Source organism: Tursiops truncatus, chromosome 6, assembly GCF_011762595.2.
Source record: "Tursiops truncatus isolate mTurTru1 chromosome 6, mTurTru1.mat.Y, whole genome shotgun sequence".
NCBI lineage: Eukaryota > Metazoa > Chordata > Mammalia > Artiodactyla > Delphinidae > Tursiops > Tursiops truncatus.
Window position 1 is genome coordinate 89,598,618 of NC_047039.1, and position 15,967 is coordinate 89,614,584.

Consider the following 15,967-nt stretch of genomic DNA (forward strand, 5'->3'; position numbering starts at 1 on the left):
ATTGCTCTTTCTAAATAATATATGTTGTGTGTGTCCATCTGTAAACTTTCAGAGTCTTCTGAAATTCAGACACAGCATGAAAGCACACGCTATATTTGATCCTTGCATAAATAGCACAGATTTTAATTTTATCCCAGTTACGGATATCTGGCGCGTGTGCCGAAACTCTGGGCAGACTGGTGTGAAATTTAACTTGAGCAGCTAAACACAAGGGTGAGAGAGCACAAAATAAACAAGCACACACACTTCCAGCCCTACAGCATTTGGTATGTGAATGGGAAAAGCACCCAAATCCTCTCTCTCTTTTATTTTCTCCCTTGTGACAGTCAGATTACAGATTGTCTGTAAAGGCACAAATCCTCCACATCTCCCACGCCACCCCTTTCTCCCCCGGAAGGCTGCCTGCAACCGTTTCATCTGCCCGAGTTCTTCCGAGGTGCAGTTGGAGTTTCAGTGAATGAAAGTGTCCAGGATGCTTTGTTTTCAGATTTGAACTTAGATTAGAGATTCCCTTGGTTTCCAGAAAAGGAAAACAGTCTCCTTGAGAACATCTTGGAAGGGGAAACAGGAATGGAATTGGAAACGATGGGAAATAACAGACTTGCGGTTTGGTAGATGGGCATGGGGATCTCGGTTTGGGCAATTGCAGAGTTTGTGACCCCTAGAGAGTTACTTAAAAGCTCAGTTCCTTGCTTTACTAATTTGTAAAAATGGGAATAACTCCAGCCTAATAGAGTAGCTAGGGAGGTACACAGTGGTGGCACATAGGTGCTCCGAAAATGTCATTTTCCTTCCCCCTTAAAGACACCTGTGACATCCGTAAGTCCAGCCTAAATGCCACGTGCTGAGGAAGTAGGATGCGCTGTTGCTGCTGATAATCACTCATGTTGGTACAAATTCTGTTCTTCTCTCCTCCTTTAATCATCTCCATTCAGGAATTCGCCAACACCTTTCAGCCTGCCCACCCCTGTTTATAGGCCATTCTGGGTATTAAGTACACAGAGAGCTTTTGACCTTAGAAACACCTGTGTGTCCCAGCGGACTGTGTTGATTTGGGGGGTTGGAGGAGGGACGGTGGGCATGTGCATGCAGTTCACGGACCTGGAGCCATGAGAAGTAGCAACAGTGGATGGGTGAGTCTCTCCTTGTACTCCCGAGAGAGGACATCTGCCTTCCATCAGTAAAAATTCCCATCTTTATATTCAATTTGTTTCCACAGAAGAGCGCGTTGTCCCCATTGAAGTATGCCGATCCAAACTGTCAAAATACTTGCAGGGAGTAGTTTTCCGCTGTGATAAGTGTACCTTCACCTGCTCCAGTGACGAGAGCCTCCAGCAACACATAGAAAAGCACAATGAACTGAAACCTTACAAATGCCAGCTCTGCTACTATGAGACCAAGCACACGGAGGAACTGGACAGCCACCTTCGGGATGAGCATAAGGTACGGGCCTGGCCTCCCTCCTCCCACCCCCGCCCCCAGCACACCTGGGGGAGGGGCTGGGCCAAATTTAGCCACACCCATTGTGTGCAAGACAGAGACACGCGCCAAAGTAATGTTTAAAATGAGGTTCAGTTTATTCTTTTATAAAAGAACTGTAAGGTCGTTTTAGAAAAGTGGAACACGTAGGTGGGGGAGAGAGAACCACCTGTAATGCTACCCCCACATCCAACTGCTTAACATTTTTGGTCTCTTCTATGCCCACTTTCCTTTGTTTTATTTAATTATGATTCTACCTTACATGAAAGAGCATATCTTTCCTTTCTTGTTCTTCACTTACCCTAACTGGAGTATTTTTCCATGTTATTTTTTATTTTTTTGCGGTACGCGGGCCTCTCACTGCTGTGGCCTCTCCCGTTGCGGAGCACAGGCTCCGGACGCGCAGGCTCAGCGGCCATGGCTCACGGGCCCAGCCGCTCCGCGGCATGTGGGATCCTCCCGGACCGGGGCATGAACCCGCGTCCCCTGCATCTGCAGGTGGACTCTCAACCACTGCGCCACCAGGGAAGCCCTTCGTATTATTTTAAATGTACTATCACGAGAGTTGATGAACTTTTTCCATAAAGGGCTAGATCGTAATAGTTCAGGCTTTGCAGGCTAGATGGTCTCAGTGGCAGATACTCAGCTCTGCCCTTGTAGCAAGAAAGCAGCCCTAGACAAGACAAAAATGAATGGTCATGGCTGTGTTCCAATAAAACTTTATTTACAAAATTAGGCGACAGGCTGTGGACCCTTAGTTGCTGGCCCCTATTCTATCTGGTGGCTCTGCCGGTGTGTCCCTCAGTCATGTGGGTTGTTTCTGATATATTGCTGACTACAAAAATTTTCCAAGGCTTTGCTATTCATGTCTGAACATTGTAAGGACTGTGCAGTATGTGTTTTATTTGTGGAGGGAACAGATTCGTATAGGACATAAAATAAGGGGTTTATGAAAAAGAATTCTCTTCCAAAAGTCTGCTGATCAGAGGGTAAAGTCATCCCAGATGGCTTCCTCACTTCTCTGAGGACTTGTGTGGCGCATCAGGAGTTGAGACAGTTGTTTCTGGTTTTGTATATTGTCCAGAGTGTGGGGAGTGGGGGGGGGTGGCAGGGATGATCAGTATTTGTTTCATGAAAAGAGCCTATTGAAATGTTTTCTAATTAACCAACAAATCCAAAACATCTAGTGCGTGTTTACCTAAGGCACAATGAGAAGCACTTTTGATACTGTTTCCTTTTTTCCTTGCTCTGTGTACTGTCAGTGGAAATAACAGCTTCTCTTTTCTGGACTTACAAACCCAAGTTATAAAGATTCCTGTCTGAGTCATCTGCACCAAGGGTTAGAATTTTTCTGTGGGGTGTTGAGAGAGAAGGCTGAGCTTATCACCCATCTACAGTTTAATAGTTTGATGCTAACTTTTCTGCTTTGGAATGCCTTCATTTTCTAAGTGTCTCCCCAAAAATGAAAGCAGAGAAGAAAAGCCTGAATTACCTCACTTAAAAACTTCCAATACCCTTTCTTATCCAAACTTCCTGGGCATTTCTGCCCCCAAACTGAAAGGAAAATCACTTATCTATCTCAAGCTAAGCTTTCTACAGTTATGCACACGTGTCTTATTTATGTAACCACCTCGGATCTTTTCATTGTAGTGTTGAAGCCGTCAGACTGGTATTTTGGGACTGAGCAAACCAGGAAGGTAGATTCTTCCCCAGTGGTTGCACAGTAGCTGTGAGTCACTGGAGAATTCCAGAGAAGGCTAGAAACCATACCAGATGTGAAAGCAGGCAGAAACGTGGGGCTTTGGAATATGCATCAAGCAAACGGGTTACTCAGGAAACTAGGAGCCCAGTTTAGGACTTTTGGAGCCAGACAGACCTAGGTTTGAATTTTGTCTCCACCATTTACTGTACAGCAGGTTACTTCAATTTCTCTGTCTGTTTCCTGATTTCTAAATGGGAACCAGTATACTCTTCTCAGAAGTTGTGTAAGATTAAATGAAGTCCTGGTATTTCCCACACTTTGAGAGCCGCGTCTCAGTCTATTTGTGAATTGAACTGTGCTCAAATACAACAGCAACCTATCAGAAAGGCGGTTGTGTCCCTAAAGACCTAAAATGGACTATAAAGTCACTAACTCTACTTTGCATTTTAGACATGGTCTTCGATATGTTATATTTTCATTATGCCGTGTTCGATTCTTTAATCTTACTGCCTCTCATGGTTGACCAGCTTATTAAGTCCAGCAAGCACCTAATTGAGGCTAAAGAATGGCCACTCTCAGCACGGCTGATGATTTGCATCTTTGTCTCAATCGTTGTGAAGTTTGAGGCTCGTGCTTATTAACTGTTCCTTCTTTTCTAAATGATGAATACAAAATGCAATTTGAATTTTTGAAATAATTATCCAAACACTACTTTATAAACATAGACAGCAGTGCTGCTGAAAGTGAATTTTTGACTGATAGGCAGTGACAATAATTATAAACGGTCATTCGTTGGGGTGAAGGATATACAACAGCCTGATTTCAGCATTCATGATAAAGGGTGTAGGAGTATCAATAAACAGTGTACTAAAGAGAAGTTTGCTAGTGATTGAAATACAAAAGTCAAGAACCATGAGGCAAGAACAAGAAATTAAAGCCATAAGAATTGGAAAGGAAGGAATAAACCTGCTTTTGTTCACAGACAGTGTGATCTTTGTAGGTAGAAAATCCTAAATAATCTATTTTAAAAGATACTAGAATATTAGTGAGTTTAGCAGAATTGAAGGATGTAAGATCAATATACAAATGCCAGTTATATTTCTGTATACTAGTAATGGATAGTCTGAAAAAATGAAATTTTAAGAAGATCAGTTTCATTTATAATATCAAAAAGAATAAAAATGCTTAAGAATAAACAAGAACTGTGAAAGCCATATGCTGAAAACTACAAAATGTTGTTGAGAGAAATAAAAGAACTAAGTTGATGCAGTATATACCATGCTCATGGATTAGCAGACTCAATATTGGTAATGCTTCCCAAACTGATCTACAGATTCAGTGTAATCTATCAAAATCTCAGTAGGCTTTTTTCTTTGGTAGAAATTGACAGACTGATGCTAAAATGTATATGGAAATGCAAGGGACCTAGAATAGCCTGAACAGTATGAAAAAAGAACAAAATTGGAAGACTCACCCACCCTTCCTTATTTCAAAACTTTTACTGTAAAGCTACAGTAATCCAGAAAGTGTGGTATTGGTATAAGGACAGATGTATGGATCAGTGGTGCAGAAGAAAAAGTCCAGAAATAAACCCTAATATATGTGGCCGGTTGATGTTCATCAGAGGTGCCAAGGGAATAAGGAAAAGATAGCTTTTCAACAAATAGTGCTGTTACCATTGGATTTCCATATGCAAAATAGTGGTTGTTGACGCTTACGTCACTCAAATTTCTCTTGGGAAAAAATTCTTAGGTATGACACAATAGCTGTGAACATTAAAAGAAAAAAGATCAATAAATCAGATGTCATCAAAATTAAATTGTTGCTCTTCAGAAGACACCATTAAGAAAATGAAAAGGCGAGCAGCCGATCGGAAGCAAATATTTGCAAAATAACTAACAAAGGACTTTAACCAAAATATATAAAGAACTTTTACAACTCAGTAGTAAGAAGATTGACAATTTAATTAAAAATGAGAAAAAGATCTGAACAGACACTTTACCCATGAGGATATACAAAAGGCAAATGATCACATGAAAAGGTGCTTAATAGGACTCATCATTAAGGAAATGCAAATGAAGACAATTAAATGCAAATTAGGTAGTAAGCCATCACTACCTCTCCACTAGAGTGGCTGAAATTAAGAAGACCAATAGCACCGAAGTGTTGGCCAGGATGTGGAGAAACTGGAAATCTCACACAGGGCTGAATGCAGTGTACAATGATGGCACATCTACTTCGGAGCATTTGGGCAATTTGTTTAAAAGGTAAACATACACTTTACCATTTGATCCAGCAAGTCTACTCCCACATAAAGTGGTTGCGTAAACAAAGTGTGCCATATCCATACAATGGAATACTACTTATCAATAAAAGCAATTAGCTACTGGTAACATGTAACAATATGGCTAAATAGCAGAATCATCATGTTAAGTGGACAGAAGCCAGACACAAAAGACTGCATATTGTATGGTTTCTAGGAAAGGCAGAACTGAGGAGACAAAGCAGGTCCGAAGTTGCTTCAGGCTGGAGGTTTGGAGCAGGGATTGCTTGCAGAGGGTATGAGGGTATTTCTTAGAGTAATAGAAGAAGATTGTGGAGGGTTGTACAAATGCATACATTTACTAAAACTCATTGAAATGTTCATTTAAAATGGATTAATTTTATGGTAAGTAAGTTACATCTTAATACCTAAAAGATGCAAGTTCCCCAGGACCTGACACATGGTAGGTCCTCAGTAAATGTTAATTTTCTGCAGTCTTTTCTTATAAGGTTGATCCTGAGAACAGACAGATCTATAAAGATGCAGAGATCCAGAGGAACGTGTAAACTGCCAAAAATAAAATGTGCCATAGACTTAGCAGTTGGTTCTAAACTAAGGTTTTCTGTTTTCTAGCGAAACAATGTGTTGTGTGCGTTGCTCATTACATTCTTCCACAAATAGCTTTAGGTGATTTTGTGTGGTGGAGAGAATCTATACAAGAAATTAAAAGACACTGTAGGATGTATTTTCAGTCAAAGGATTTCATCATTAAACAGAAGTGGATATTCAAAACTGGACTCCTGAATTCTGCCTGCAAAGCTTGTAAACCTCAGGAATGTCTCTGAAGATGTCAGACTGTATCATTCATGGACTAGACAGAACACTGGTTCAGCAGGAAGCATCCTTGAAGTCAAATAAACCATTCTGCTGAAGAACCAAATTCACAAGTGCCCTGGATTTATACTGCTGTGTTTATCCTCAGAAGCCAAGGTGAAGTAAAATGGGTGACAATCAGCACATTCATTTTTTTCTCTTTATTTGTTTTAGCACCTTCATTTTTTTAGGTGACACAGAATCTTGTCTTCCTAGATCTTTATCTTTGGACCAGTGAACAAGGAATCACTTGTAAATCTCTTGGAATCTAAAGTAAACAGTACAGGCTATTTGAACTTTTAGTTTTTCATCCTTCAACTCCCTGTCTTTTTTCTATCTCACTAGGTCTTCTAGAGGCGGACTATTCTGTTCTTTCAGTCCCTCCCTCTCTCTCTCTCCCTCTCTCTCTCTCTCTCTCTCTCTCTCTCTCTCACACACACACACACACACACACACACAGAATGAAATCATATGTCAGTAGTGCCATTTATCAGCAATGCTGGTGCAAGATGAAGAGGTAACGTTTCTAGGAACCTTGAAGTCATGAAAAAAACCAAACCTCGCACTTCTCACATTTGGAAAAACACACATATTTTTTTCTTTGAAGAAAGTTTAAGTATATGCAATACCTTGTTAGCGTTCTTTATGGTTCTGAAGTCTCTTTGCTAGTTTAAGGAACATAAAAATATATTATCTCTAACTTGCTTTGCTCGTAAAATTGTCATGTTCGCTGTATTAAATTTAGAAGGATAGTCTATTCAGCCAATACACATTCACTAATTGAATTTACTTTGAAATGTTTTTAATTTTTTATACAAATGGAGCCTCAGGCAGCTGAACTCTAAGGAACTCGTATCTCTTTCTTTTTGTCAGTTTAGGGGAAGCAGCAGAACATTCAGCTCAGGAGGAATTGCCAACATTTGAGTTATTCCAATAAAATTGTTCCGCTTTCTGGACTAGTGAAATCCGCAGTGGCAAAAAAGTCACATAGAATATTTGTTTCCAGCAAAGGGAATGAGAAGAAATAAAACAAAGAACCTTCCCCAACTCCAAATCATAAAATACACCTTTGGCCATGGTCTTTTTGGACTGCGTTTAATTTCTGAACTAAGTACTGGCATCTCTAGCTTTATGAACTCTGTAGGTTCCTGCACGCTGAAGGTTTTTCCAGAAGATTATGTCATTTCATCTGTGCTCTCCCTCATGTTAGTTGCTTCTTGATTTGTCAGCCGTGGACCTGCTTCTATCATGTATTTTGGAAGACAAACCGGAGGTAGATGAGCAAGAGGTGTGGTCATATTCAGAGGGATGTGCCTGGCAGAACCTTAGAAGATATTTCTCAAGTAGACATTTGAAGATGTTCTTTGCCTATAACCTTTGAAACTCTCCACTAACCTCTCCAGCCAAAATGAATGGCCTCGGCTCCCAGGCTTCCAGAGAGCTCTCCTCCTTCCTCTGTTAAGGCACGTATTTCATGCTGCCTCAACTTGCACTTAACTCTTAACAAGGCTCTGTCTTGCCCCTGGATGCAACAGTCTTAAAATGGAAACCACATTATTTACCTCTCTTTTCTTCCCAAATCTAACCATAGTGCCCTGCATACAATAAAGTCTCCAGTAGCTGGTTGCTAAGTAAATAAATAAGTGAAAGCACTTTTCAAATAAGAAATTATACGTATCCTGTTTGTTCAAATAAGCAAAACATGACAGCAGCATCAGCACCTTTGCCTCTGGATTTCGAGTTCAGGAGATTGGCAGCAGCTCAGTTGGCCGACAGCAAAGTTGTTTGACTTTAATGATGCCTTTCACTTGGCTATCTTGAGTACTTGTGACTGGGGCTGTGCTGAGATTCTCAAAATGATTGATTTTGTCTGGACTTTTGCTAAGTCAGGTCTGGCAGGAGCATGTTTTCTGTTCTAACTCAATGATGGCAAAAGAAAGTAGATAGTCTCCTTGACTTCCGTGCCCCATACCCTTCTGGAACTTTACCATCCTTTATTCTTACTGTTCTTAGAAAGGTTTTTATTTTGAAGAAAATATTCTCAAAAGATTCTACTGCTTTATCCCACCAAATTTTGGATCGAATATTATTGTCACAGTACTTTTTTCTTCCTTCTTGTGTTCAGCCAGTATCCCATGGATAATGTTTCCATATTTTGTAAGCAAATTTACATTTCGACAGATGATCTGCATTCTAATGAGGAAAGCTGGAGCTATGTCATCTGAAGATGTGAGTTCTAATCCTGGCTTTATCACTTAACTTGCTTTGTGTCCTGTTTTCCTCATCTACAAATACGGAAGATAACGCATATCTTACAGAATGATCATAAGGGTTAAAGTGATACATGGAAAAACTACTGGGTTAATTTTTAGCATATAGTAGATTATTTGGTCAGCATTGAAACAAAATATTTTAGAAAATGTCCAATTTTATTCTCATTAGCAAGCAGATTTGTATCATGGCATGCAATATTATGAAGTTCTTTATACTTTATGATCGCCTGTGGGATTTTAATGTTACTGGTAGATTCAAGTAGCATGTATTGTGTGTCAACTAGATGACTGGCCTTACACTCTGCGCTGAGCCTGTAAAACTAAATAAGAAACAGTTGCTACCCTGCAAGAGTTCATAAGCAAGCAGATGAGATCGCCTTAAACAGAGAATCACAACCAGCGTGTTAAGTGCTGCATAAAGATGTCTATAAAATAGGAGGGCAGCATAATGCAAAGCAAGTATGGTGTCCTGGCTCACCTTCCATAGAACTTTAATACACTGAGCCGAATATCTTTTCTAGAAGCTTTTAATAAGAGCTCTGATAGAAATGCTCTTAGCAGAGAATTTAAGACTTCTACCTGCGTCTTTGACCACCTTCCTGTAAGAATTCATAGAGACAGTGCTTTGCTGACCCTTTCTCCCACTGATTCCTTTCCCTCATTCCCATTCTGACTTTCAGAGACAGGCAAAGAGGATGTGCTGGGCAAACCACCTGATATCATAAGTCAGGGGTGGGCAGACTCTGGCCCATGGACCAAATCTGGCCCACTGCCTGTTTTTATATGGCCCGCCAGCTAAGAATGGTTTTGACAATTTTAAATGGTTGAAAAAAATCAAAAGAGTAATATTTCATGACATGTGAAATTATACAGAATTCAAATTTCAGTGTCCCTGAATATAGTTTTATTGGAACACAGCCATGCTCGTCCATTTCCGTATTATCTGTGGCTGCTTTCAAGCTACACAATAATTGAGTAGTTGTGACAGACCATATGGTCCAGAAAGCCTAAAAAACTCGCTAACTGGCCCTTCACAGAAAAAGTTTGCCTGCCTGGGCCATGAGTCCTTTAAAATCTTTGCAGTACCACACATGGTCAGTTTGTGACTGAGATGGGCACTTCGGATGTAAGAGACAGTTTTTCCATGTTCTCTGCTGTCACTTCTTCTAGAAGTAAAAAGTTCTCTTGGCCTTTCTTTTTAACATGAACATGCACTATTAGGTGATGTGAACATCCTGGTTGGGGGGGTCTCTTTTTAAAGGTACAAGTGTTAAGTCAGTAGGAGGGGGACTCTGGAAACATTACGTGGATTTGTCTTCATCACCATCTCCCCCAGTTAATGTTTGCTAAGTAATCTGAAGACGGGGGTGTCCAACTTCATTCTTTCCGTAACAAGCAAGGTTATATCAGTCTTTCCTGCAAGGCTGGGTCTGCCCCCCAGGGCAGTACGAAAATGCATGTGCAACTTGCTTATATTTGTAAATCACGTAACACTCCTTCCCTTAGAATAAGACTCGAGTATGGAAATTCTTTCATATGCTAGGGACAGACAGAAACCATTTTGCTGAATGGTTAAAAAGCAACAAACAAAAAGACAGGTGTCGTGGTGAAGCTTGAACACTAAGCATGAGCCTTGAAGGGTTTACAGCATCTCTGCTTCAGTGTTAAGGGGTAAAGTTTTTGCTGGTCTTCGGCAGTTCATCTCATCTCCTTACTGGACAACTTTTCACACAACTCTGAGTTAGCGGCCTTTACGGGGGACTTTCAATTCCTGGGCATTCACAGATAACTTTCACGAGATGTAAGGATCTGCACATAGTTTTACAGTCTGAGTGATTGTGTGTTTGAACAGTCTACCCTTTAAAAACTTGGATGGCTTCTTTTGCCTTCAGAAGGCTCTAAGGAGCCAGGTTCTAGAACTCAAACTCAGCCTTGCTGTCTTTCTCCCTCTGTTGTGGGCTTTTGTGAAACAAGGTGATAAACTGCTTCTCATCTCTAAAGAAGAAAGTGAATGTCCCTCCATATGTCCTCTGTCTCATTAAGAAGTTGGTCGGATACCCACCAGTTTCGAGATCCAGAAAGTAATCACTACAAGTATGATCATTTTAGAAGCAAACTTAGAAATATATTGGAACTTTAATATAAAATCTGTATACCATTTGACTTTGACCCTGTAATTTCATGTCTGAGTATTTAGCCTATAAAATTAAAACTAAATATAAAAGAAAGGTTTATATACAATAAGGCTTATTACTGCATTCTTTTCTATTTTTAATTAAAAAATTTATTTTAAATTGGAGTATAGTTGAATTACAATGTTGTGTTAGTTTCAGGTGTGTAGCAAAGTGATTCAGTTATATATGTACATATATCCATTCTTTTTCAGATTCTTTTCCCATATAGGTTATTATAGAGTTCCGTGTGCTATACAGTATGTCATTGTTGATTATCTGTTTTATATATAGTAGTGTGTATATGTTAATCCCAAACTCCTAATTCATCCCTCCCCCCACCTTTTCCCTTTGGTAACCATAAGTGTGTTTTCAAAATCTGTGAGTCTATTTCTGTTTTGTAAATAAGTTCATTTGTATCATTTTCTAGATTCCACATGTAAGTGATGTCATATGACATTTGTCTTTCTCTGTTTTACTTACTTCACTTAGTACGATAATCTCTCGGTCCGTCCATGTTGCTGCAATTGGCATTATTTCATTCTTTTTTATGGCTGAGTAATATTCCATTTTGTGTGTGTGTGTGTGTGTGTGTGTGTGTGTGTGTGTGTGTGTGTACACACATACCACATCTTTTAATTAATTTATTTATTTATTTATTTAGGCTCCGCTGAGTCTTAGTTGCTGTACACAGGATCTTCATTGCAGCATGTGGGATCTTTAGTTGAGGCATGCGGGCTTCTTAGTTGCGGCACGTGGACTCTTAGTTGTGGCATGCATGCAGTATCTAGTTCCCTGACCAGGGATCAAACCTGGGCCCCCTGCATTGGGAGCACTGAGTTTTACCCACTGGCCCACCAGGGAAGTCCCTATACCACATCTTCTTTATCCATTCATCTGTCGTTGGACATCTAGATTGTTTCCATGTCTTGGCTATTGTAAATAGTGCTGCACTGAATATTAGGGTGAATGTATCTTTTCGAATTATAGTTTTCTCTGGGTATATGCCCAGGAGTGGGATTGCTGACTCATACAATAGTTCTATTTTTAGCTTTTAAAGGACCCGCCATACTGTTCTCCATAGTGGTTGTACCAGTTTACATTCCTACCAACAGTGTAGGAGGATTCCCTTTTCTCCACACCCTCTCCAGCATTTATTGTTGGTTATTATATTTATTTAATATAATATTATATTATTATTTGATTATTTGATGATGGCCATTCTCACTGGTGTGAGGTAATTCGTCATTGTGGCTTTGATTTGCATTTCTCTAATAACTAGTGAATTTGAGTATCTTTTCATGTGTTTTTTGGCCATCTGCATGTCTTCTTTGGAGAAATGTCTATTTAGATCTTCTGCCCATTTTTTGATTGGGTTGTTTGTTTTTTTTTGTTACTGAGCTGCATGAGCTGTTTGTATACTTTGGAGATTAATCCCTTGTCAGTTGCTTCATTTGCAGATATTTTCTCCCATTCTGTGGGTTGTCTTTTTGTTTTGTTTATGGTTTCCTTTGCTGTGCAAAAGCTTTTAAGTTTAATTAGGTCTCATTTGTTTCTGTTTTTATTTTCATTACTCTAGGAGACGGATCCAAAAAGATATTGCTGCGATTTATGTCAAAGTGTGTTCTGCCTGTTTTTTCCTCTAAGAGTTTTACAGTATCCAGTCTTAAATTTTGGTCTTTAATCCATTTTGAGTTTATTTTTTTTGTGTGGTGTTAGAGAATCTTTACATGTAGCTGTGCAGTATTGAAGAGACTGTCTTTTCTCCATCATATGTTCTTGTCTCCTTTGTTGTAGATTAATTGACCATAGGTGTGTGTGTTTATTTCTGAGCTTTCTATCCTGTTCCATTGATCTATATTTCTATTTTTATGCCAGAACAAAAATGTGTTTTGATAACTGTAGCTTTGTACTATAGTTTGAAGTCAGGGAGTGTAATTCTTCCAGCTCCATTTTTCTTTCTCAGGATTGTTTTGGCTATTCAGGTGGGGTCTTTTGTGTTTCCATACAAATTAAAAAAATTTTTTGTTCTAGTTCTGTGCCATTGGTAATTTGATAGGGATTGCACTGAATCTGTAGATTGCCTTGAGTAGTATAGTCATTTTGACAATACTGATTCTTCCAATCCAAGAATGTGGTATATCTTTCCATCTGTTTGTGTCATCTTCAGTTTTTCATCAGTGTCTTATAGTTTTCAGAGTACAGGTCTTTTGTCTCTTTAGGTAGGTTTATTCCTAGGTATTTTATTCTTTTTTGATGTGCTGGTAAGTGAAATTGTTTCCTTAATTTCTTTTTCTGATCTTTCAGAAAAAAGATCTAGTGTATAGATCACTATACACATTTCTAGTGTATAGAAATGCTAGATTTCTGTGTATTAATTTTGTATCCTGAAATTTTACCGAATTCATTGATGAGCTCTAGTAGTTACCGTTAGCATCTTTATGACTTTCTATGTATAGTATCATGTCTTCTGCAAACAGTGACAGTTTTACTTCTCCTTTTCTAATTTGGATTCCTTTTATTTATTTTTCTTCCCTGATTGCCATGGCTAAAACTAAACATGAAAGAAAGGTTTGTATATAATAAGGCTTATTGTTGCATTTTTAATAGTGAAAAGCCAGAAATAACCAAAGGTAGACTCACATGGGAAGAGTCAAGTAAACTATAATATATCTACTTAACGAAGGATTATGTGGTGATTAAAAATGGATGTATAGGGCTTCCCTGGTGGCGCAGTGGTTGAGAGTCCGCCTGCCGATGCAGGGGATACGGGTTCGTGACCCGGTCCAGGAAGATCCCACATGCCATAGAACGGCTGGGCCCGTGAGCCATGGCCGCTGAGCCTGTGCGTCCGGAGCCTGTGCTCCACAATGGGAGAGGCCACAACAGTGAGAGGCCCGCGTACCGCAAAAAAAAAAAAAAAAAAAAAAAAGGATGTATACAGAGATTGATATTTATGCCGTACTATGCATCGAAAAGCAGCACTGTAAATCACCTGTGAATAGAGAACAGGAATACAGAAATGTAACTACTTGTTCACAGGTATTATGTATAGGTCGTTGGATTTTATTTTTTTTATTTTTTTAATATCTTTATTGGAGTATAATTGCTTTACAGTGGTGTGTTAGTTTCTGCTTTATAACAAAGTGACTCAGTTATACATATACATATGTTCCCATATCTCTTCCCTCTTGGGTCTCCCTCCCTCCCACCCTCCCTATCCCACCCTCCCTATCCCACCCCTCTAGGTAGTCACAAACCACCTAGCTGATATCCCTGTGCTGTGCGGCTACTTCCCACTAGCTATCTATTTTACGTTTGGTAGTGGATATATGTCCATGCCACTCTCTCACTTTGTCACAGCTTACCCTTCCCCCTCCCCATATCCTCAAGTCCATGCTCTAGTAGGTCTGTGTCTTTATTCCCGTCTTACCCCTAGGTTCTTCATGTAGGTCGTTGGATTTTAAATGAGTTTTTTCTGTTTTCTAGTTTTTCTTTGTAAACATTTATAGTACAGAAAAATATAATAAATGAAAATGCAGACACCCAGTATCCAAGAGGTGAGAACCATGCCTGCTCTAATCTGGACACTGCACTGGCCAGTGTAGATCTGGCTGTGAATAAGCTGCAGGGTGTTTGTCTTCATGGAGTCTGCAGTTCTGTTGGGCAGGTGGGCCAGAAACAGTTAATTTCTGAGGGTTTTTTTAATCGCACCATTGTTGATTTACAGTGTTTGTTAGTTTCGGATGTACAGCAAAGTGATTCAGTTCTACATACATATATAGGTTATTACAAGGTATTGAATCTAGTCCCCTCGGCTGTACAGTCACTGAGTTATGAAAGGGGAGGGGAGGGTGCTGTGGTAGCCTAGGGCAAGGATATTTAACCTAGGAGGTGTTGAGGGAAGGTCCCCCAGATACAGTGACATTGGAGCGATGCTGGAAGGCTGAGGAGACGACACACCATGTGAGCGAGGCAGGCTTGAGAGAATTTCACACAGAGGACATAGCCTCTGCGGAGAGAGGCACAAAGTCAAGAGCTTGGCCTGTTCCAGAGACCTCAATAAGCTCAGGGTGGTGGGAGCAAAGGGCAGTCAGTGTGAGGGCAGGGTGGGCCAGGGGGTAAGATGATAGTCGGGGGGACATGTAAAGCCCAGTAAGAAATTGGGGTTTCATCCTCAGGGCAAGTGGAGTCTGACATGAGCAGATATAATTTTTAAAAAAAAAATCACTCAGTCAGACCACCCTGGAGGTTAGATGCAAGAGGTGGTGAGAATGGACGCTGGGAAGTCGGCAGGGAGGGAGGGAAGGGGCTTGCACTAATACAGGAAAGAGACGGTGGCTCAGAAGTGCAGCAAGGAGTCTTCCTTTTGTATGAAGATTAACCCTGGATTGCTGGTTTCGAGATTTAAAGTATAGTAAGAACTCAACCCTATAAAGAGTTTTTAATTTAAAATCCTCTAATTACATAGCAAAATTTTTCATTTTTATTTTTAAACAAAGATTTTAGAAATCTTCAGGACAGATAAATCCTCGGTGAGCCCCGGGTGAACGTTATACCATGAAAATGTCATGTACTCATAAAATTGTGCAGAATCCAAAATGCTAACAGTTTTCCTGTAAAAGGAAAAGAAACAGGAAGGAGGAAAAGAAAAAATAACATTTGGTTTGGTGACAGATCTCCTTCTGTCACTGTGAGTTCCTTGATAGGCACAGGGCCTGGCATACAGCAGGGCCCCTGGGAGTCCTGAATGAATGAATGAATGCAAACTGCTGGATTAAAGATGTTTGAGGATTGTTTTTTGGCCTTTCTTGGTTTCGTTTCTTTTTGTTTGCTGGCAATGCCCACCTCTCCTGCCCCTTCTACATGCTTATAGTTGCCCTGGCTGAAGCGGGGAGAAAGCTATTGGAAAAGGCTGCCTTTTAAAGTACTGATCATTTCAAAATATTGTTTCTTTGCATATTTTGAAATTAGGCCAGTTGGAATCTTGCCTCCTTTTCCTGAAAAAAACTGGCAACCCAGAAAACTTTTATTCACATATTTGTCATAAATGCTATTTGATTAAAATGTAGACTTTGTGGTGAAACATAACTTCATAAATATGCACTTACCACACTTACATGTGCTTCCAAAAGCCAAAATCGGAAAAGGCCACATTCCCAGAAGGGGAAGGAAACCACAATTTGGTGAACTGTTTATTGTGTTT

At 39.9% G+C, this 15,967-nt stretch overlaps 1 protein-coding gene across 10 annotated transcripts in view; it reads left to right on the forward strand.

Moving 5' to 3' along the window:
• ZNF462 (zinc finger protein 462) overlaps positions 1 to 15,967 on the forward strand; it is a 142,475-nt gene that overhangs the window by 115,909 nt on the left and 10,599 nt on the right. For all 10 annotated transcript variants that reach the window (XR_004527057.2, XM_033858363.2, XM_033858360.2 and 7 more), the window contains one exon: positions 1,220 to 1,443. Coding sequence is in view for 9 of the 10 variants with exons in the window: in XM_033858363.2 (XP_033714254.1) it covers positions 1,220 to 1,443 (224 nt within the window). In the remaining variant the exon portion in view is untranslated. The remainder of the gene's footprint in view (positions 1 to 1,219; positions 1,444 to 15,967) is intronic.